The 23,771-nt window shown below is 36.0% G+C and overlaps 1 protein-coding gene across 4 annotated transcripts in view; it reads right to left on the bottom strand.

The window, feature by feature from the left end:
• The window catches only part of nalcn.L (sodium leak channel, non selective L homeolog), a 155,438-nt gene that overhangs the window by 12,375 nt on the left and 119,292 nt on the right, over positions 1–23,771 (bottom strand). For all 4 annotated transcript variants that reach the window (XM_041582403.1, XM_041582405.1, XM_041582404.1 and 1 more), the window contains 13 exons: positions 23,588–23,719; positions 22,626–22,793; positions 18,344–18,448; positions 16,265–16,371; positions 14,979–15,099; positions 14,796–14,894; positions 11,769–11,862; positions 10,450–10,556; positions 9,001–9,075; positions 8,598–8,717; positions 6,887–6,955; positions 1,363–1,511; positions 504–597 (listed from right to left, as the gene is read on the bottom strand). In XM_041582403.1, the coding sequence (XP_041438337.1) occupies positions 504–597; positions 1,363–1,511; positions 6,887–6,955; positions 8,598–8,717; positions 9,001–9,075; positions 10,450–10,556; positions 11,769–11,862; positions 14,796–14,894; positions 14,979–15,099; positions 16,265–16,371; positions 18,344–18,448; positions 22,626–22,793; positions 23,588–23,719 (1,440 nt within the window). The remainder of the gene's footprint in view (positions 1–503; positions 598–1,362; positions 1,512–6,886; positions 6,956–8,597; positions 8,718–9,000; positions 9,076–10,449; positions 10,557–11,768; positions 11,863–14,795; positions 14,895–14,978; positions 15,100–16,264; positions 16,372–18,343; positions 18,449–22,625; positions 22,794–23,587; positions 23,720–23,771) is intronic.

The raw sequence follows: 23,771 nt of genomic DNA, 5'->3' as shown, positions 1-23,771 counted from the left end.
TTGTTATAAATCAATGTGCTGACATAAGATTGTAAACTGATATTGAGTGCATAAAACCAATAAAATTCAAATTTTAAAAAGATAAATTAAACCCTAGACTGGAATGGTTGTGATAGGGATTGACTACATTATAAAGAAAAAAATTACTTTGGATGTTATTTTAATTTAATGTGAGATCTGGTACCTCTGTGGCAAGCTGCTAGATATCTTTTATTCAATCTCAGAGTACAAGTTTCACAGTCCATTAAAAAGTGCTTGCATCTCTAGTGTTAGCGCCCATAATTAAATACTGTGTATCAGATTTCCTGTTTCAATCCCAAATTAATGAGCTACATCATAGACTCACTTTACTACATACTGATTTAACTTAATAGGTTATTTAGTGCAGCTTATGTTGTCATTCTTTGGTAATAAAAGGTAGGTAAACTTATATTATCCTTGGCTTTTAATATATGTTAATCTTTCTCCTCATTGCTTTATAATGATTTTGTATTAGTACTTACCATGCAGTCATGCATTATTTTGTTCCAGTCTTCTCCGGTTACTATTCTGAACAGCACAGTTATAGCTTTCCCTGCTGTGGAAAAGTTAGCATGCCTAGGAAAAGAAACAGATTCATTAAACAACAAAGCCATGTTTTTAAATTGGTTTGTTCTTAACTCTGCTTTGAGGGTTATAAATCCAAAAGAATGGCATCCATATTTGGACAAGTACTCTCCTTTATCTAATGGACAAATAATCATAGATATTATTGGAATGCCCCCTCCAAATATAAGGGGATAGGTAAGGAAACAAAATAAATGTTATGATATTTTGCCCAATATTTGCAATTGACAACAGAGCTCACAAAAGTTGACAAAAGTGCTGACCAGAATAAGGTGGGTAAATAAATTGTCAAGAGAGAATAAAGGCCATAAAATACAATAGCTCTAATTTAAGAAATCTGTGCAGCTGGTGTGGAACTGGTAAGCAGCCAGGGTGCAATGCCTAACATTTTTTACAATTCCATGAACATTGGTGCTGTGTCTAATTATGCTGATAAGGTTTGAGCACTACATTGCCCAAGTGGTGGCAAAACAGGAATATAATATTTAAAAGTATTTTCCCTTGTAGACCACAAATGCAGACAACAAATGACTGACCAGGAATTTTAGATGACGTAGCATAAGAATCACAGCACTACATTTTTATTATTATTAGTAGTAGTAACACGTACTTATAAAGCACCGATACAAGACTTAAAGAGGACCCTGCCCAAAAGAGCTACCCCAAACTACTATTCTTTATAATACTTCATACAGAATGAAAGGCTGCATTCTATGGAAAATGAATAGCAGCATTCAGTCCCTAAAATGTACTGACCTATTTATGTTTTCTCCATATTTGACTGTTCCAAACAGAACAACTCCAGCAAAAGCATAGCAGAGAAGCAGCAGAAACATTCCTACTATTATGAAGAAGCTCTTGTACATGCTGACTACCACAGTCAATAATAACATCTTCAGTGTGACCTGCAACACAAGGCAAACAATTGTGGGTTAATATGGTTTCTTTGTAGTTAATTGATTCTCACAGTGTGTAAACCTCAGGCGGGGGAGGGGGTTGTTCACCATGAACTCGAGGTTACTTGCACCTTTCCATCTGTTGTATGTCTTCCACAGCAACTACAGCAATTATAAGGAAGAGGGAATTTTTTTTTAAAAAAAAAAATAGTGACCACATTAACATGTAGTCAAAAATTAAAAATCCCAGTGTAAGGCAACTGCCATTTTCTGTTTTAGTTGGACACATCCAATGTAGGGCTAGCAACAGTCAAATACATATGTAAGATAAGAAAGCTACGTGGGACTCCCTACGTTTCTACCAAACACTAGGAAATATGGGATACAAACTAGGGTTTCTGCCTCATCTTGTCCGAAGTAGTATACATAAATCAAAACCCGATACTTATTATTTACAAATAACCATATAGAAAAGTTGTTTTGTCTACTGTTTGCAATACATTTTAAAATGTGTAATATTATTTAATACATGTTAACTCTTCTGATCACTGCATGATTGTTGTACAGTGTATATACATTTTTAAAAAAGGAGCTGGGGTCTGCAGAACCATGTTTTAGAACAATCTGTTTAGGTCATTCTATTTAAAAACAACACACATTAACCAGGAGTGCACAAATAATATACCTAATAGCGCCCTATTCTCTTGCCCCCATATTTTTGCTTGAAGGTAAGGGTCAGTAGCTTTGAATAAACCTTCCTTCCTTCCTTACCCCACTGCCCCTGGACACGTGGATAATGATTAAATATAAAAAATAACATACATTCTTGACCTACACAAAAGCATCTACCCCCTCCCCAGTGGGAAGGTGTCACCTATGTTAAAAATACACATTTCTTTACCTTTTTAAAATCTTGTACCCCCTGATAGCCAATGATAAGTGTAATTCTATGTTAAAAATACAATTTTATTCTTAATACCTAGAACTTCTCACCACTTATTTTACAACAGGATGAATTATGAGTGGTGCCTCCCCAACATGCACACACACACACATAAAGAAATCAAACACTATGTCCTTATTTTGAGCCAAGCAACAAAGTAGGCCTTAAAACAACTATACAAATTCCACTTCCATTTTAATAAAAGCAAATAATACATTACACTACCACTAGGACAATTGTATTCCTTCTTATACAACCAGGGCCCACATTTTAAATCAACTTGTGTTGCAAAATCTTCTTTTAGTGTTGAAAATCGACCACTGGCTGATACGAGCTCGCTAACATCCTTCAGGTTTTCTCAGAGATTTCAATAGGCAGGAACTTGTCTTGAGTCTTCACATTTCTATATCAAGCTTCTGTTCATTATCTTAGAGTGCATCTCTGATGTTTTAGGCACTGTGATCAACAATACTCCACTGGGCTGCCTTTCCCATTACAGGGATTCCAAATAATTATTACTGTACAAGACACAGGTTATGTGGAAGACACACCCTGGTGTGCTAAAATAATAAAAAAAGAATATCCAAAGGATATAATGCAGCTTGCTCACGGTGAACTGAATTGCTGAACTGCCCTGGTGCTGTGTTTTTAATAAACTACTGCAGCCTTTGGTGAAGAGCCTCACCTCATATGGCCAAAGCTTTGACAAAATTGAGCCATTGTACAAATATATACATGCTGTTGTCATGTCACTGCTTTTATTCACTCGCATGCATCTTTTCTGAAGGACACATCTACTGACCATTTTAAGAAGAATTTTGACATAGTTCTTATGCAAGAAAAATAAACTTCTCTGAGTCATTCAATTGCACACACACACAGTCATAAAACTTGGAATCTTTACCTTTCAGCAATAACATCCCCCTACCCTTTTTCTAAACAAGGTTATATAAATTGCTCACCAGTGAACCACTTATTGAATAATGAGTAAATTTTCCTATTTTCCACCTATAATTGCTATATTTATCTCTCTTTTAAGCTTCCAATTGTAGCTACGTCAGTAACTCTGGCTTCACCCACAACTCATTCTTTTCTCAGCAGGCATTATTTCACAAATATTATTAACGCTTGACAAATTCATAGTTTGTTGGAATTTTTTGATTTTAGCATTTGTAAATACTTCTGTGTGTTACTTGTCTTCCCATTTTATTTATAATTCTGAGGTAAAATTGCCTCTTTTTTTATTTGTTGGAGTGGAAGCCAAGCTGTGCAGTATATTACTTCACACTTCTAGATGGCACTGTAGGTTTCAGCAGTACTTTATGCTACAGGGGCCATGTCAAACCCAATTAGCACTGATGGCCACTCCCTCAAGTCAGTGCTCAAATGAGTGCCTCTATTTTGGTTCTCCATTGAAATACATTGTCTCAGAGGTGAGAAGTATATGTCAGATCATGTCATTAACAGCAACATTCCCAGAAGTGTATACAAGTATAACCTTAATTAAAACCCACACAGGAATCAAAAATAGATGCTGTTTAAATGCTATGTGTCAAATGTTATTATACATACAAATGAAAAAGAAAATAATAAAAACTTGGTTTGAACAACTAGGAAATTATGTGCAAATTTATCATGACATTCAGCGAGATCACTTTCCCTCTTCGGTTATTTTCGGTTCTTTCCCTGAAAGTCAGTTTGTTTTAAATGGAGTCTATGGGGTATATTTATCAAAATGTGAAGTTAGAGATTACCACAGTCCTCTAGAGTTCAATTTCGCCACTCTCCATTAATTTCTATTGGATTTTTAAAATAGTATCAATGGGTGAAAGTGAAAATTCATTCTCTGATAAATACGCCTTTCAAAATCCTATAGAAATGAATGGAGAGTGACGGAATTTCACCCTAGAGGACTGTGGTGATCTCTAACTTCACTTTTTGATAAATATACCCCTATGGGAGATGGCTATCCTGTAATTCGGATCTTTCTGGATAATGGGTTTCTGAATATTGGATCCCATACCTGTACCTGCTAGCTATGGAAGCTCTGTACTGTTCACAGGCAGTGCACAAAAAATCCCTCTGTTCAGGGCAAGACACTAAAAAGCAGAGAGGAGACCGGACTGCAGGGAGTAATTGCTGGATGTATGGCTAAACAAAAAAAGCTTTGTTGTTTTTAAAAAAAGATTTCTAGGGGTTATTTTATTTAAGGAATCTGGTGCTAATATAATTTTTGCGGTGTCAGTACGACTTTAAGCAGTAAAAAATATAACTCAAATAAAATAAAAACAACCATGTCTACAATTTACAAGGCAAAGTGACACGATGAGAAGTGACCATGAAAAACCCATTTTATGCTCTATTTAAAGATAAAAGCAAATGACGGGTAGTTATTTTTCTCTCAGAAAGGATATTTAAGAGAAACATGATTTGGAGGAAAGAATTATAGTAGCAGGGTTATTCAAAAGAATTTGCCGAAACTATTGGAAAGAATTGTAGTTACATGGAGAGATAAAAGAGCTCTTTGAAGTAAAAGAAAAGAAAAGAAAAAAAAAGAATAAAAAGTTGAATATGCGAGGTATTTAGGGTATTTCACTTGGCTCTACTTAAATAAGGGGACTGGATTAACAGAAATATTCTCCTTGCAGACTAGAGTGTTATTCTGAATCAGTATTCGAAGTATGGAATTAGTGTTTGGTATCAATACTAAATTTCCTGGGTATAGTAGGGACAACTATCTAAGCTAGCTAGCTCAATTATTTAAAATCATAGAAACATGAGGCACAATTTGTTTGTTGCTTTCTGAAGGCCTTTCTTTGAAGAAGTTGAGCCAAGGAAATCACCCTTTCTAGGTAGTTATGTCAGGAAGGGGAGCCAAATATGGTAAGATAAAATCTTATGTTTTCTAGGTACCGTATATCCAGCATGAATGGTGGATGAATAAAGACTAAGTCAAGTGTGCCGAGGAAGGTGCAACTGATATTTAACTAAAAAAAGTAGATCCAGATACTCCATTTTTTTTAAATATATACAACTCCCAGATAAAGAGTAAAATCAAATAATTTAATCAGTAAATAAATTAAATTTGTTAGTTTTGCCACTAATATGGATTAAAGGAGACCTGTCACCCTAAGAAATAATTCAAATCCTATTTTATGTTTTCAGTCGAGCAAAATACTCACATTATATAAATTATTTAAAATCTTGTTTCCTACAGTCTTGGAATTCACAATAACATCAAGTAGGCAACATCCATTTTGTGGACACTGTTGTTAAGTCAAACTTTGCATCATGGCAAAATCTTGTTTATGTGCCAGTATGGGGCACATGATGCCCATGCACTGGCTACACAATTAAATGGTGAGGAGGGAGGGGGAATGCGAGTAGTGCGGTGACATCTAGGAAGTGCAGAATGGAAAGTGAAAGTAATTGCCTGCCCCATCTCTATACCTAAGGCATAGAGGAGGGGCAAGCAATATATGACTGAAGAGACTTTTAAAGGAGTTTATAACAGGTATGGATGTTTTCATAAGGGAATTTATGTTTCATGTTTCATTTGAAAAGGATTTTTATTATACAGCTTTATATGTATGGCTGACAGACATAATGCAGCTTAGGATGGCCATACACAATAAGATCCTCTCGTTTGGAGCGGATATTTCCCCAATATGCCCACCAACGGCAGGGCGATAGGTTAATCCAAATGTTCGGCCCTAGGGCTGAACGATCGGATTACAACAGAGAGAATGAGTGCTGATGGGTCATATGACATCATCAACTAGCCGATGCGGTCCTTGATCGCAGGAAAAACCAAACCTGCCCGATCATTATCTGCCCGATTTCTGGCCTGCTATCAATCGGAGAGAATTGTCGGAAGTCCCCCCACACAGGTAGATAAGCTGCCGAATTGGTCTAAAGGACCGATATCGGCAGCTTTAATCTGCCCATGTATGGCCACCTTTAGTTACCATCAAGTACAAGGTACTTTTTATTATTACAGGGAAAAAGGAATTCATTATGAAAAATTACAATTATTTCCATAAATTAAATGTCCTTTCTATATAACAGGTTTCCAGATAAGGTATCTGTACCTACAAAAATGACAGTACTAGTAGTGATCCACTGATTCTGGAAAGGAAATCTATAAATTAGCTTACGCCCCTCCATTACCATGTTAATTTAGTTCATACTATCCACTGGGTTGTCTAAATATGTGGTATTTTCAGGTTTTATTTTTATGTTATTAAATGAATGTTAACTTTTAAATGACTCAGCAAAGTATGTCTTTGTTTAAATTTCCATTATATTAAAACCCCAGCACAGTATACTTTAACACACTAAAGGGAATTTGATTTGAAGTGGGAATACCTTGCAGCCAGACAGGAAAGTTATAGAATATAGGATTTCAAATAAAAAGGCCAATGATACTTGTTTAACTTACATGTTTGCCACAGATGGAGAAAAACCTGAAGACTATTATACAAGCACCCATCATATATGTGTATTCATTCTGTAAGGACAAAATAGCATTGGTAATTCGATTTTAAATATTTTCATATTTTTACAGTGACTGAATACATTATTTAAACAATGGCATTTTTTTTAAAGGTAAAGTAAAATCAGAAAAATATATACTTATTTTGCTACTATGGAACAAAACAGGCCATAGTCTAGAGCCAATGTTACCACATAAGTAGCCCTTATGGTTAATGCTACATGGGGCTAATTTGGGAACTTTAAGCACCATGATTTTTAATAGCCTAAAACAAAGCCCCATAGTGTCCACATTAGCCTCCCCATAGAATTCATTGTATATTGCCCAACATATGCCTATATCAACGCTTGTCAGGCAACAGTAGGCAACACCTTGATATTTATGCAGACTCCTAATAACAGTCAGTCCACTGTACACCCTTTGTAGAGTCTATTATTTTGATGTTATGATGTTTGTTGAACACAAAACACGTAAGGCTACATTTATATTTACCTAAATAAACTATTATTGGATTCAATACATCTTTATACATGCTTGCTTTGCATGAATATGGTTGGATCTGCTCCCCCAACTGAAGGCTCAAGGCAGTGCCTGGGCCTCTTCTCTGGTGAGTCTTGGTAACTAAAACTTCTCTGGAGAGTCATGGTGACTCTTGGGAACTAGTCTTAGGACCTTTTTATTTGTTCAGTTTAAGTTATACCCCCTTGTTCCACAAGTCAAATTAATAGGTCCTGTCCTTAACATACATTGTTTCAATCACAAAAAAAAAAATTCAATTTAGTTCCTTGAGTTAAACAGGGAAACTAAAGCTGTTCCATGTTTGGTTCTTGTGAGGTAGATAATTAGATTACCAGTAGTCAGTATTATTCACCTTCTGTTTTGACTGCTTTGTTAGCAGGGGCTCATTATAAAGGGGCATTATCTTGCACTGATGTTGAAAAGGCAGTATGCTGTCCCTTTAAAATCAGGAAAGTTTTGATTTATGGTTAAATAGATCATACTGCTGGCAATTCTTCTGTATTTCCCAGTTTGACCTATAATACATTTGCCCCTTACATTGTATTCTGGTAGTTCAACGGGCACATTTACTAAGGGTCGAAGTGAATTCGAAGTGAAAAAAAACTTCGAATTTCAAAGTAATTTTTGGGTACTTCGCCCATCAAATAGGCCAAATTCGACTTAAATCGGAGTACTGTCTCTTTAAAAAAGTTCGACTTCGACACTTCGCCACCTTAAACCTGCCAAATTGCTTTGTTAGCCTATGGGGACCTCCTAGAACCGATAGCCAACATTTGGCTAAGTTTTTAGAAGTCAAAGTTTTTTTTTGAAAATTGTTTGATCGATCGATTAAATCATTCGAATAGTTTGAATCGAAGGATTTAATCGCTCGATCGACCGATTTTACTTCGATCGCATATGGCCATATTCGATCAAAAACAACTTTGACTTCGAATAATAACTATTGCAATTCGATGGTCGAATTTCGAAGTTTTTTCACTTCGAAATTCGACCCTTAGTAAATGTGCCCCTAAGTGTGCTTATTTAAAAAGAAAGATTTACATAAATATCCAGAACCCACTGTGTCTCTCTCTGTCCCAAAAAATCCCTAGCATTTACTAACAGATGAAAATGGTTAGAGAATTAAAGAATAGTTTACCAGTAAAGCAAAATGAAGTATCACCCAGATCACACCAAGGGATGTGACAAGGAGATCATATCGATTTCTTCTACTTTGCCAAAATCCAGCAGGTGACATAGCTGTTATCTTCATGGTTACCTTTTAATAAAAGACACATGGTGAAAACGGCATTATAATGCACCAGAACTGAATGCTGCCAAGAAATGCTTTTTTCATTTTATGCATATCAAATGCCTTCCTTTTTTAACAATAAATGCCAAAAAAGAAATAATTCCATGTCACATTCACATTATCAGTCACTACACTGCCATATATATATATATATATATATATATATATTATATATATTTTGGCAGTGTCAGCATATATATGTCATTTATACTATATTTATATGAATAAAAAATAGCCTGGAATATTTTACCTCAAGCACAAAGATGAAAGTGAAAACCACAGACATAGTTGCCAGTGGAACTGTCACGGGATCTTCAACATCCCACTGAAAAAGACAATAATTTTTAAATGATGTTAAAGATATTTATCTACAGAATGTTCAAGTAAAGCTACCTTGAGGAAACAAGGGGCTTTGTGAGTCCTAAAAAATCAGTAGGGTCCAGAAAGTGGAATTGCTGTTGCAATTACATATCAAATAAACATGAGTTACTGGATATGCATTACAACATGATGCACAACACCAGGCCTCAGCATATAAAAGGCAGATTAATACAATATAGAATTCAGAAATACTGTTATCAGTTGCTTTTATACAGTAATATTTAATATGTTCAAATTAAAGTACATGTCAGAGATGCTAATGCTATAGATTACTGTAATTAAATATATATATAATTATATATCCTTAAAATAAAAGCATAAACCAAACAATTGCAGTACCCGTTACTAGTAAAGTGGCTAGAAATAAACAAAAAAGTCAGATTAAAAAAATAATTTTAATACAAATTTTCATTAATACAAATTAAAGGAGAACTAAAGCTTAACTAAAGAAGCAGGCTACAAATGTTGTACATTATGTTTTGGGCTTCTGTACCATCCCAAGGCAACCAGAGCCCTTTAGCAGCAAAGATCTGTGTCTCCAAACAAGCCCCAGTAGCTTCTTTTCTGCTGCTTCACTGCACATGCTCTGTGCTGCTGCATCCTGGACTGACACACAAGATACTGAATATATAATATACTCCATAAGGGGCTTCTTAAAGGGGTGCTTCACCTTTAAGTTAACTTTTAGTATGTTATAGTATGATAGTAATTCTAAGCAAATTTTTAGTTGGACTTCATTTTTTATTTTGTGTAGTTTTTTTAATTATTTGCCTTTTTCTTCTGATTCTTTATTGCTTTCAAACGGGGGTCACTGACCCCATCTAAAAAACAAATGCTCAGTAAAGCTACAAATGTATTGTTATTGCCACTTTTTATTACTAATCTTTCTATACAGGCCTCTCCTATTCATGGTCCAGTCTCTTTTTCAAATCAATGCATAGTTGCTAGGGTAATGTGGACCCTAGCAACTAGATTGTTGAAATTGCAAACTGGAGAGCTGCTGAATGAAAAGCTAAATAACTCAAAAACCACAAATAATAAAAAATGAAAATCAATTACACATTGTCTCAGAATATCACCTTCTACGTCATAGTAAATGTTGATTTAAAGGAAGAGGATATTTAAGAGGATATTAAATTAAGATGTATATTCCTAGTGCATGTAAAAGAAATGACTATAACACAAATCTACATTATATATATTATACATTATAATATACATTATTATTTATATATATATATATTTATTTAATTTTTTTAAATTGCTGATCTAGGGGCTTTATAAATAGACAGAGAATAAAGATGTTTATATAACATACCTTTACTGACAGAAGCACAGACTGTGCTAAAACAAGTACAGCAATTGTCCTCTTGAAAAAAGGATGCTGAGTTATGTCATACATGCGGGCTCTGAAACCATCATTATCTAAAAATCATAAAGCAAAGAAACTCAATTGAATTAAACATCAAAGACAGAGCCTGGCTCTGCACTCATTCCAAAGTTCACTGAACTCTCCCCATACAAATAGATTCTTGATGAGGATATATATAATCAATATTCATGGAGTTATTTGACTCTAGACACTTCATGCGGACAAAATACAGCATATTACACATCTTTTATAGATATACTTTATGTTGTTAAAATGTAAAAAGATAAAGAATATGTACTTATTATTTAAGACATTGAAAGTGTGTTGATTCCAGAATACCAAATGCCTTGGTATTATTCCAGAAACAATTATTTTATTTTCAGGGTAGAACTAAACAGGCGTTTTGAATCCGATACCTTCTGTTCCGACGCAATGCTTGGAACGTTGTCACAGCGTGCATCCCACACATCCCGACAGTCAGATGAAGACGCAACATGCAGTATTCGCATCCGACAGTCGTGTCAGATGCACGCTGCGACAACGTCCGACATTCCTATTACTTACCTTAGATTCGTCGCATACGACAAGACGCCTGTGCTTCCTCACGTCGTGTTGGAACGGAAGCTACTGGATTCAAAATGCCCTTGTAGTTCTAGCCTAAGACTCATTTATCCTTATAAAAATAAATGTAATATCTTGAACTGGAGTTTGGTAGGAAAGTAGCATTACTAGCACTCACTATATTAGCAAAAAGTACAATATTTTATATATTGTTTTTAATCCCAAGCTTCCAAACTATAAGCTGTGCCACACTTGTAGGACAATTGTACTATTTCTGGCATTGTGCTGTGGAATGAACAGCAAATTCATTCCAAATAGTGGGCCTATCAGAGAGAAAATCACTCATACTTTAATGGGAGACTGCAATATGCTGTGTAAAACACAGCAGGAATGAAGCAGTGCTGGGAAATCAGCTTCTTTTCTCCAACTGGAAAAAACCTGTACATGTGTTTTCCTATAATTTATCATTTATTATCTCTAAATACTACAGGATTCGCATATGAGAGCAATTTGTTTTTGTCTTCATTTGCCAGGAATAGAGATTTTTCTTTGCGGAAATATAATTTTGCTATTGTGTCCATTAACAATATGTGGAAAATGTATATTTCTTTGTAAAATAGCATAATTGTATATATCCATAAAATGAGACCACAGGGGGTATACACAAGCATGGAACATGAAGTAGTTTAGGGATGCTTTGATACCTGGACGTGGGGGGAGATGAAGTGGTTGGGCTATCTTTAGTCTGCTTTTCAGATCTTCCCATCTCCTTTGATCAACAGTCAGTAAAGCCGTACCCTTGGCAATACAGAGAAAGACATCAAATGTATTGTTAAGACAATCTAAAATTTGTATTAAAAAGCATTATTAAATAAATCATGAATTGTACACTCCCCTACTGAGAACTGCATCACTAAATTATTTGACACATGCACCTAATGGCTCTCATGATCAAAATTGCTTAAGGGCATACTATATAATTCTGCATTCCATGAGTGTTGGACAGAAAATTGGGAACTCTGTTTCTAAGTAGAGCAGGTCTATGGCTGTCCAGCTGTTCCTCAGGGACAATGTATTGGTTGTATAATGTGCTGGAGAGAATATAGAAGCAGAGCTGACCGGCACTCAAACGGATCCACAGGATCAGAGGTATTCAGTTAAAAAATAATTTAATTTGTAGAAAAGTTAAATATATAGCTGCATTTCCATCCACCAGGAATGGGAGCTGCGCTGATCTTACTGGACTGTTTTAAATCAATTTGGGCTTTTAGAGGTTTTCAGATTTTAGGCAGATTTTGTAAGTATTCGTATTTGAGCTCAATATATTCAATTCCTACTTTTTTATTCGGATCTTTTAATAAATCTTCTGAAATTCAAAGTTTATGGGGCAAATTTATCAAAGGTCGAGGTGAATTTTTGAATTCAAAAAATTCTAATTTCGAGCTATTTTTGTGTACTTAGACTAGGGAATAGTCCTAAATCTGAAAAAAATTTGAAAATTTGAATATCGAAATTTATCATGTAATGTCTCAAAGGTTTTTTGGGGAAAAACTTTGATTCATACGATTTGAATTCGGCCGAATATGGACCTATTCGATCAAAAACTGACCCATTTGGCCAAAAAAAAAAACTTGACTGAATTTCAGTTGGAGTTTTTCAAATTCAAAATTCGACCCTTGTTAAATATGCCAGTCGAGGTGAATTTTTCGTGTTTCAAAAAATTCAAATTTCAAGCTATTTTTTGTGTACTTCGACTAGGGAATAGTCCAAATTTGATTCAAATTTGAAAAAAATCTAATATCGAAATTTATCATGTACTGTCTTTAAAAATTTGACTTTGACCATTCAACATCTAAAACCAGCCAAATTGCTGTTTTAGTCTATGGGGGACCTCCTAGAACCTATTTGAAGTCAATTGATGGACTTTGAAAAATCAAAGTCTTTTTGGGGAAAAAACGTCATTTGAATTTGATCGAATGTGGACCTATTAGATCGAAAACGGACCTATTCGGCCAAAAAAAAAACTTCAACGTAATTTCGGTTGGTCTTTTTGAATTCAAATTTCGAAGTTTTTCAAATTCGAAATTCGACCCTTGATAAATATGCCCCTTAGAGTGCATGATCCAGTTATTTAATAAATAATTTTTATTGGGGTTAGAATAACATTTTGAATAAATTGATGGTGTAGTTTTGAAACAAGTAACACATGTCCGTAAACATGACCAACTCCCTCTTAACATTTGAAAGAGTCTCAGATCACTGTCTCAATTTCCTGTTGGATCAGCGCTAACTATAAATATACACCGATAGCCTTGCATGTATGGTACTATATTGCATCCTGCTGTTAGTGATTTGTAAAACCATTTTCCAACACAATATACAGTATATTAACTCGGTCCCACAGCCCTACTCTGTTAGAGCAAGTTTCAATATATATTGCTTTCATCAGGCTACAAACAACATCTGCAGATAATCTGATATATACATATATAACTGCCTGTGGTATAGAGGATATAATATATAGGAAATTATAACTGGATAGAGATGTATATATAGATATGGACATTGCTATCCTAGAAGAAATAGGCACTAATTCATTTTGCAGTTTTGATCATTTAATCAAAGGGGCAATAATTTGGTCTATATACAGATCACTTATCTATTTGTGTTAAAAGTATATCTATATCTGTATGTTTTAGATAAAGTAACTTTGGTCGAAAATTGGTTCATGTGTTATTGGATTTTAACTTCTTTTAAATATATTATATATCAGTGTCCAGGCAACACAGAGCTGGAGAACCTCTGATCCTAATACCCTGTAAGCAGTATTTAGATGGTGAGCCACTTGGACACCAAATACTGGCTGGGTTGATCTATAGCTTCTATTTTTCTGTTGCCCTAAGTCTGGTCATTCTCCAGAAAATTGTCTGTTGTTAAAGGAGAAGGAAAGGCTAAAATTAAGTAAGCTGTATTAGAAAGGTCTATATAAATACACCAGTAAACCCTCAAAGTAATGCTGCTCTGTGTCCTCTGTCAAAAGAAACACCACGTCTTTCCTTCTATTGTGTATACATGGACTTCTGTATCAGACTTCCTGTTTTCAGCTTAAGCCTCCAGGGCACGGCCTTGAGCATGCTCAGTTTGCGTTTCTCTCCCTCTCCCCCGCCCTCCTCCCATCCCTGCTGTAATCTGAGCCCAGAGCTATGAGTGAGCAGAGAGAGACTCAGGCAGGAAGTGATGTCACACTAAGCCAATATGGCAGCTGCTATCCAAGAACAATTCAAGAGCTATTTACTCAAGTATGGTAAAGCATTCTGCAGAATAAATTTATAGCTTGCACTATCGTGGCTAATCTATTGGCAATAAACTGCTTAAGTAGCTTTCCTTCTCCTTTAAAAATGGAGTTTGGGAACTCTGTCTTCACTTAACAAATTGGAAGCCAATACCTGAAAACATGCAGCAAATTAAAACATCAAACCATCAATAATAACTATGTTTACTTTACTTTTTTGCCGTTATGTGATGAGAGAAAATTAGCTGTGACACTTGCATAAAAATCTATTGAAACAGAAATGATTTTCATCCTGTAGTTTATATTTATTTATATAGCTATGTCCTAATAATAAACTGATAACTGTTATGTATTAATAAATAGATTTTTGTTGTATTTTCTATTGTAATTTATTTTCTACAAACAAATGTTTTGTTGTTCAAATAAATATATTTCTTACCTTATTCTCATTAAAGTTAGCAATAACCACACCAACAAAGAGAGTCAAGCCAATCATACAGCCAAGAAACACAAAGACATGAATATAAATTCCATGGATCTTCAAAAAAGAAAGATGGAAAATTATTAATAAAGGGCAGTTATACTGCATTTGGAAAATATTTTCAGTTACAGACCAACTTACCGGTCCAACTCGATGAATAATAACATCTCGCACTTCAACCCAGCCCTTCAAAGACAATACTTCAAACAAGGCCAGCATGGCATTTCCCACATTGTCAAAATTAAAATTACGGGGATTTGCCCTGTAGGGATAAACAAATTGCAACAATCACACACAAGGGAAGCTGATGACTGCTAAGAACATAAATGGGCACAGTAGCCATTGTCCAAATATTATATACAAATTTGTATCTTTGCACTTATATATATTAGGACAGTGCGCCTAATTGCTGGTTGCCCCTACTGTTGCATAAGGTACGACATATTCCAATGAAAGAAAGCCTGGTATCGAACAATAAGGACCAATCATGTATAAGTATAAACTAATGTTCCTCTTGCATGTTGTACAATGCCTCACTTGCTTAAGGTAAGCTAGTTTGTGTTCCGTTCACTAAATGATAAATCTTTGTGCTGGTATCTGATGATAATATTAGTTTCAGATTGTAGCCAGTGCAATTATGCTGGAATTCTGGGAGGGATGCTTCATTGTGGATTAAAAATATAGTCAATTGTGCCAACATTGCACATTATTAAAACAAGACCTTCTATAATTGATAACATTATATTTCATATTTCTATAATTGATTAGATTTTTCTTATTTTTTCCCATTATAAAGTCTCACATAAAGAACAGTTTGATTCCTAAGGCTTAACATTCTATTTCTCTATCCCCAATATGTAATAAGAGGCACTAACTTTGCCCAGGATTAGTAACCCATAGCAACCAATAGGATGTTTACTTTTACACAGGTGACCAGTACATTCTACCCGCTGATTGGTTCCTATGGGTTACTGCTCCATTTATGAATGTAAGACAATTGCCTTGTACCAAAAAACTGAAATACCATCATTCAACATAGTCAAAAAATGCACTGGTCTTGCCAAGAATAATTACTATTAATAATAAATAATAATTAAAGAAAGAAACTGTGGTCTGTCAATCACAATACAATTATTGTCCTGTTTATACAACTGAATATTGTATTCATATTTTGAGGCAGATAACAAAATGATTAAACCAGAGCACGACAGATGCAGCTTATCATAAGGCAAAAAGAGAAAGACTTCAGCTAAATCATTGGTAGATTTATATTTTGTACAGATAAGGCATCTTTTAACAACAATAAAATATAATCTACAAAGTTGTAGTGCTTATACGGAAGGTATTTTGATACAGTGTGATGTCTTGTATGATTATAAACTATGCACTATGGAGACAGTGCCAATTGGAATTGCTTTTCTACTTACCAGACTCTAGGAACCCAGAATCCAGGCTTCTTTTCGTCTGGTTTTAATTTCAAATTTAAATTTTTTGAAACACTGACATTGATTCTAAATATTCCATGACAATCTTCCTAAGCATGAAAAATACAAGACTCAGTAAGAATCCAGTACACTTTTAGTGATATAAACATTTAACTAAAAATAATTTTTTAAAGAAAAACCTATGTTTCAGATGTATTAATACAGAAAAGGGTCAAATCAGTTATTATAAATTGAATAAAAAAGAATTTCTTTTTATAGAGCTCTAAGGAGCTCAGTGTAGTGACCCTGAGCAATCATGCCATAGAGTACCATGTTTTTACTGGTTTCACCAAAATCACCCTGTGTACTGACATCTGTTTTTGCTTCCCGCAGAGTTGGACAAAAACAGCATACATAGAGATGCAGTAAATCCATATTTCCTGTAAGCTAGTGACAAAACACTCTAAAACAGAATTTATTTAGATAATGAGTGTGTTGCAGCCCCTCCAATATCTGCACCAGACAATGACATCTCATGTTTACATGGATATTGGTTGTTGGAATCGTGTAAAATTCAATCAAATTAGAGGGGAATTGTTGGAGTTAAGAAGTAAAAGAAACCATGTTAACATAAAAATAAAGTTATTTTAATTCAACATGGGCTATTTGTATAGTGGTAAACTACATACACAAAGATTATCCAAATTACAAACACACACCCTGGCCTTCCTGGAACTCGAATCCGCATTAAATAAATTTAAAGCAAGGGTTTCACCCTGCTAGCATTACCTGAGTGCCAGTGAATTTCTTTTCGTTAAACTACATACACAATCCAGATATAACCAAACCAGAAATCTACTGGGCCCCTTTTAATTATTGCCCATTCTCTGGAATCTCCAATGCCATCCTCTTATCAGTACTGTTGAATCATGATCAAGATGAAACCCATCCTAGTTTGGTTGGCAACTGGCTGGTAAATATAGGATTTTCTGCCAATGTTATTAACAGAATTATAGGAAGGTCAGTATTATTATTTTTTCTAGAAAAAAACTTCTGGTAACTCATGGTAATCATTACACTAACCAGGTAGTATTATACCTTCCATTTTTACAGCAGATGGTTAAAGGAGAAGGAAAGCTACGGAGGCATTTTATTGCCAATAGATTAGCTGCAATAGTGCAAGCTAGAATGCTATATTTATTCTGTAGAATGTTTTACCATACCTGAGTAAAAAGCTCTAGAAGCTCTCTGTTTGTTTAGGATAGAAGCTGCAGTATTAACTTGGTGTGACATCACTTCCTGCCTGAGTCTCTCCCTGCTCAGTCATAGCTCTGGGCTCATCTTACAGCAGAGAAGTGAGGGGAAGAGGAGCAAACTGAGCATGCTCTTGCCCAGGGCAATGAGGTTTAAGCTGAAGGCAGGAAGTCTGATACAGAAGCCCATGTGTACACAATAGAAGGAAAAAAATGCAGTGTTTATTTTGAAAGAGGACTCAGAGCAGCACTACTTTGAGGGTTTACGGTGTATTTAGGTGGACCTTTCTGATAAGGCTTACTTAGTTTTAACCTTTCCTTCTCCTTTAAGTTAAACATTGAGAAATGTCTATTCCTGTGACATATTTCCATTTTGTGCTCCTAACTTTACCTTAATGGTTTCCTTAAGCTGTGATTTTTAAAGACTGTTCTAGCCCAAGCCCCCTCTTTTGTTTCAACCCCCTTCTTCACAATAATTTAGAAATACCTGTATATGCAAATATTGCTTCTTCAGCCTTTTAATAATCGTTCCCTAGGAAGTGTTCACCCCAAATTTTATTTAATTGACTTTCAGATTGGGTTTTGTAGCATTCAATCGACATCTCATCCTGGCCTTTAGGTTGAGCCCTTCCATCCATGGGCCCTCCCCAAAACCTAGTTTAACAATTCTCTATATAATCAAGCATCTTTATCACAAAGCATTTTACCTACAGTATAATTCAGCTTGTCTCTTTCTAGTATCAGTTAGTGGTCATACTATGTACATTCCTTAAGTGTCAATACTGCAGCATTACATACTTGTCTTAAAGAACTCTCTAACATTACTTACCCTGGTGAGTTTTTGTGGATCATTGCATTTTGCCAGTTTCCCTGCAAAAAGCTGCACGCCAAAGCTTGCAAATACCAGCATCAGTGTCAGCAGGAGAATAGAAACCTGTAGGATTTGCATAATTAGCATAGAGTGGAAAGGTGTGTTAAGGTCATATATAATTTAGTATTTAAGATGCTCAACCCATTTGAAATACAGCAGTTTTCTTTTCATATGTGTTAAAAACAGAACGTTTTTAATCAGCACAAACATACATTCGAATCAGATATCAATGTATTTTAGAAACTAACAGCTATTCATGTTCTCAATTTTTGTTAAAGGGCAACAATAACAATCGTTCAATCTTACCATATTTTGTAGGCCCATATCCTACAAGCAGTAAATGCAGGTATGTGGCACCATGAAGCATTTTCCTTTGCGTTAATGTGAAGTTTTTGTAGCCTGTACCCCCTATGTCTGCTGAGAAGTAAGCATTCAACAAAATGCACTGTGTGATCATGCCTTATCCGTGAACACTTGTAGGAACCCTTGGGGTTAATTCCCTTATGGCTCGGCACATCCCCCACTGTCTTAATTACATTATCTAAATCCTAGCACCATATCCTAAATACTTTGTGGGATATATTTCCCCATTTGGCAATGGGAGCTATTACTATTTGCTGTTAAGTATAGTCACTAGCAACCCATGGCTCTTTCTCTTTGGCCTCCACTTGCTGAGCAGAATGGATGTCTGCTGGTGAGCTTGGAATAACAAGGCCCCGGTTAGAAGAGTACCTTATAAGGACCACTTTAGTGAATTTGGGGGACAGGGGCCCTGTGAATAAGGTAACTAGACAGCAATAAAACATGCAATGTCATAGAACACTATGTAGACAGACTTAGCAACAAAGATCCACACGGAGGTCCAACACAGGATTGATAGATTACTGGTAGATCTCCCAGGTAAGACTGGCCTTAAAGTGAAGGGACCACAGTAAAAAACAAGAAAAAATAAAGCTCTTTATATGAATAGTGCTAAAACTATATCTACTTCAGTGATCTGCACTGAGTTATTACCCTGTGGTGATATGCTAAACAAACACTTGTCTTATGTTTAAAAACATCTGGTGTCCTAAACACCTGATTTGTGCAGCTGAGAGGTGGAGTTAAATAACACCACTCACATCCACCACACAACATCACTAAGGCCCCAGCTAAAAGAAAGAGAGGGTCTAATATAACTGATGCTCTGATACTGATACACCAGCTAAGCAAGATAACGTTGGGCCTCCTCCTGCACACAGGTGTAGTAACATCAGGGCCGCCATTAGAAATCACGGGGCCCCGTACAACAAAATTTTTGGGGCCCCCTGGGCCCCGCCCACACTGACGACCAAGCTCCGCCCCATATCCCGCCCACATTGCAGTTAAAAGACCACACAGACATCAGCGCTAAAAAAGTAACCCCCCCCCCACACAAGTTGTAAAAAGCTATTGATGGTCAGGGCCCCCTTATAAAAAAAATTGGGGCCCCAAAAAAAAAAAATTTACATTTTTTTTTTTTTTTAAAAACATTGGTGGCAGGGGCCCCCTTATAAGTTAAAAAAAACTTGGGGCCCCAACAAAAAAAAATGTAAAAAAAACTAAAAAATAAACAAACATTGGTGGCAGGGGCCCCCTTATAAGTTAAAAACAAATTGGGGCCCCAAAAAAAAATTTGGAAAAAAAAAAATTTTTTTGAAAAAAAAAAAAACTGGTGGCAGGGGCCCCCTTACAAGTTAAAAACAAATTGGGGCCCCAAAAAAAAAATAAAAAATTTTTTTTTTGAAAAAAAAAAAAAACATTGGCGGCAGGGGCCCCCTTATAAGTTCAAAACAAATTGGGGCCCCAAAAAAAAGTTTAAAAAAAAAGATTGGTGGCAGGGGCCTATAGAATATTAAAATAATACATTGGTGGCCAGGGGATTAAAAAAAAAAAAAAACACAAACTGGTGTTCAGTAGAATTGAACTCATGGCTTCAGTACTTCAACTTCGCCTCCTTTCGTGACTTCGGGTCTTTTCACCGCTTCAGGACTTCAATTTCGGCTGTTTTCGTGACTTCGGGTCTTTGCGCTGCTTCAGGACTTCGGCTTCGGCTGTTTTCGTGACTTCGGGTCTTTTCGGCGCTTCGTGACTTCGGGACTTCGGCACTTCGGCTTTTTCCGTGACTTCGGGTCTTTTCGGCGCATCGGCTTCGGCTTTTCGGCACTTCCGCATTCGGCACTCAAGAGGAATGACGTACGGCTCGGGCGCTCGTAAGGGGGGCCCGGATCTTCAAAAAAATGCAGCGCTGCCGGGTCCCCCTTCATGCCTGGGCCCGGTACGCTTGTCCCCCCTGTCCCCCCTGATGGCGGCCCTGAGTAACATACACATGCTATGAACCAAAGATTCACACAACATTAGAAAATTCTGAACTCTGAAAACTCTGAATTTTTCGTCTGTCTACACAAATGAGGAACCAGTTAATTAAGGTTTCCTTAATAATAGTCCCAATTCTAGTAATACAACTAAGGATGCATGGTTCACACATGAGGAAATTCAAAAGAGACTAGAACATGTTAAGATAAACAAAGGTCCATGGCCAGATGGTATTCATCCCAGTGTACTTAGCAAGCTTAGCTCTGTGATTACCAAACGTCTTCACTTAAAGATTCATTGAGGTCTGGCATTGTGCAGATAGACTGGCAAATTGCTAATGTGGTGCTGCTATTCAAAAAAGGATCCCATTCTTAGCCTCAAAACGTTATGCCAGTTAGTCTGACCTCAGTGGTAGGAAAGCTTTTCAAAGGCTTAATAAAGGATAAGATACTGGACTTCATAGCAAATATACTGAAATATTATGAATTTGTGCGAGCATGGTTTTATGCATAACAGATCTTGCCAGATTAACTACATTTCATCTGTTTATGAGACGATAAGCAGCGACCTCAATTCTGGGATGGCAGTGGATGTGACTTACTTAGACTTTGCTAAAGCATTTGATACAGTGCCACACAAAAGATTACTGGTTAAATTAAGGAATGTTGACTTGGAACATAGTATTTGTACCTGGATAGAGAACTGGCTAAAAGACAGACTTCAAAGAGTGGTGGTAAATTGAACATTTTCTAATTGGACCAGTGTTGTTAGTGGAGTACCGCAGGGCTCTGTACTAGGTCCCTTGCTTTTCAACTTGTTTATTAATGACCTGGAGGTGGGCATTTAAAATATTGTTTCTATTTTTGCAGATGATACTAAATTGTGCAGAACTATAGGTTCCATGCAGGATGCTGCCACTTTGCAGAGTGATTTGTCTAAATTGGGAAACTGGGCAGCAAACTGGAAAAGAGGTTCAATGTTGTTAAATGAAAGCTTATTTATTTACTTTGGAAAAAATTATATAAATGCACGTTATACATTTAATGGCAGTGTGTTGGGAGTTTCAATAAATTAGAAGGATCTAGGGATTTTTGTAGATAACAAGTTGTCTAATTCTGGGCAGTGTCATTCTGTGGCTACTAAAGCAAATACAGTTCTGTCTTGCATAAAAAAGGGCATTAACTTAAGGGAAGAAAACATAATTATGCCTCTTTATAGGTCCCTGGTAAGGCCTCATCTGGAGTATGCAGTGCAGTTTTGGACTCCAGTCTTTAAGAGGGATATAAATGAGCTAGAGAAAGTGCAGAGATGTGCAACGGGATGGAAGACTTTAATTATGAGGGTAGACTGTCAAGGCTGGGGTTGTTTTCTCTGGAAAAAAGGCGCTTGCGAGGGGACATGATTACACTTTACAAGTACATTAGAGGACATTATAGACAAATAGCAGGGGACCTTTTTACCCATAAAGAGGATCACTGTACCAGAGGCCACCCCTTCAGACTAGAAGAAAAGTACAGTGAGGTTGTGGAATCCATTGCCGGGTGATGTTGTGATGGCTGATTCTGTTAATGCCCTTTAGAATGTCTTGGTATTGCCAAATAGACATGTCAAGTTTATTTATTTATTTTATTGCAAACTCAATAAAAAGAATTTGAAAAGAAAAGAGTGGCTTGGATGATTTCTTGGACAGACATAATATCAAAGGCTATTGTGATACTAAACTCTATAGTTAGTATAGATATACTGTAGATATATAATGTATGTGAAGGTATGGAGGGGTGTGTGTATGTATGTTGGGTTTTCATTTGGAGGGGTTGAACTTGATGGACTTTGTTTCAACCTGATTTAACTATGTAACACAATACAGTTAATTCCAGCAGTTTTTGTAAAGAGAATTTAAACCTACCAGAAATATTTCTTTAAACCCACTGAAAAGCTCACGCACAACTTTCCTCATCTGGGGTACAAGCTTAAATATTCTCAATGGTCTCAAGCAGCGCAGCACCATTAATAGCTGAGTTCCGGATTTTGCAGGAATATTATTAGGCATCCAGCACAAGAAGATTAAACTAACCTTGGTAAATGAAAAGAAATAGCATTATGCATAAACTTGTATTGATTTTATCTGTGAATAAAGGAAATAGTAAAAGCAAATAAACAGGAAAACACACATTCAGCATGTTCTATTCATACAACCTTCCCTTTGTCTGTAAGGAAAGCTTAATAATTAAAATAAAAATGACCATGTATATCTGACCAGTCATCCCATAAAATGACCACACATATGAATGGCCATTTTAGTGTATTGGTCTCAATTGGACTCAATCTGCTAGATTGCCTGAAGACGGAGAAACATAATGCTTTTTTGTTGTGGCCACGTTAAAATATTTCAATTTGTTCTGAACCCTTGCACTGAGTTATGACAAGAATGACATCAACAAAGCATGACAGGATATATAGATTACAATTTTTTTTGGGAGTCAAGCGTGCATAAAGTTGGTACATATAGTACAGGAGAATGTAGCTGGATACTGCAGTTTAATCCTGAATTAGGTACAAACAAAATTTTATAAATGTAAAAACATTTGGGGCCTAATTTATTAATGCCTTAGATCCTGCTAAAGCACTAAGGGGAGCAAAGTTGCTTATTCATAAAGCACTTGCTATAGGGCAGACAAGTGCAGAGCTTGTTTTACACTCTGCGCCCACTGGTGCCACTAAAGTTAGGAGAAGCCCAAATGCTATATGGTTGTTTACATGACAATGAGATGGAACAGAAACAAGCAAGGAATAGATGGTCGCTGGTTGCCATTCCAGATCTATATGTGATCTTTCACATTGAAGGGAAGCTGAATTTCAGTTACTTACAAGATAAATGAAGATATCCATAACACCCCCAAAGTCTCGTATGACAGCCGTTGGAGTAAAAAATAAGCCATCTGCCATAATCTTCAAGTTCAGTTCAATGCTCATGAATATGACAAAAACATATTCTGCAATCTGAAAAAAAAACAGCAAAAGTCAGCTAATTATTATAAGATTGTAATATAAT

Source organism: Xenopus laevis, chromosome 2L, assembly GCF_017654675.1.
Source record: "Xenopus laevis strain J_2021 chromosome 2L, Xenopus_laevis_v10.1, whole genome shotgun sequence".
NCBI classification, from domain to species: Eukaryota; Metazoa; Chordata; class Amphibia; order Anura; family Pipidae; genus Xenopus; species Xenopus laevis.
Note: the sequence above shows the minus strand (reverse complement) of the source record. Positions and strands in the feature narration are given on the sequence as shown.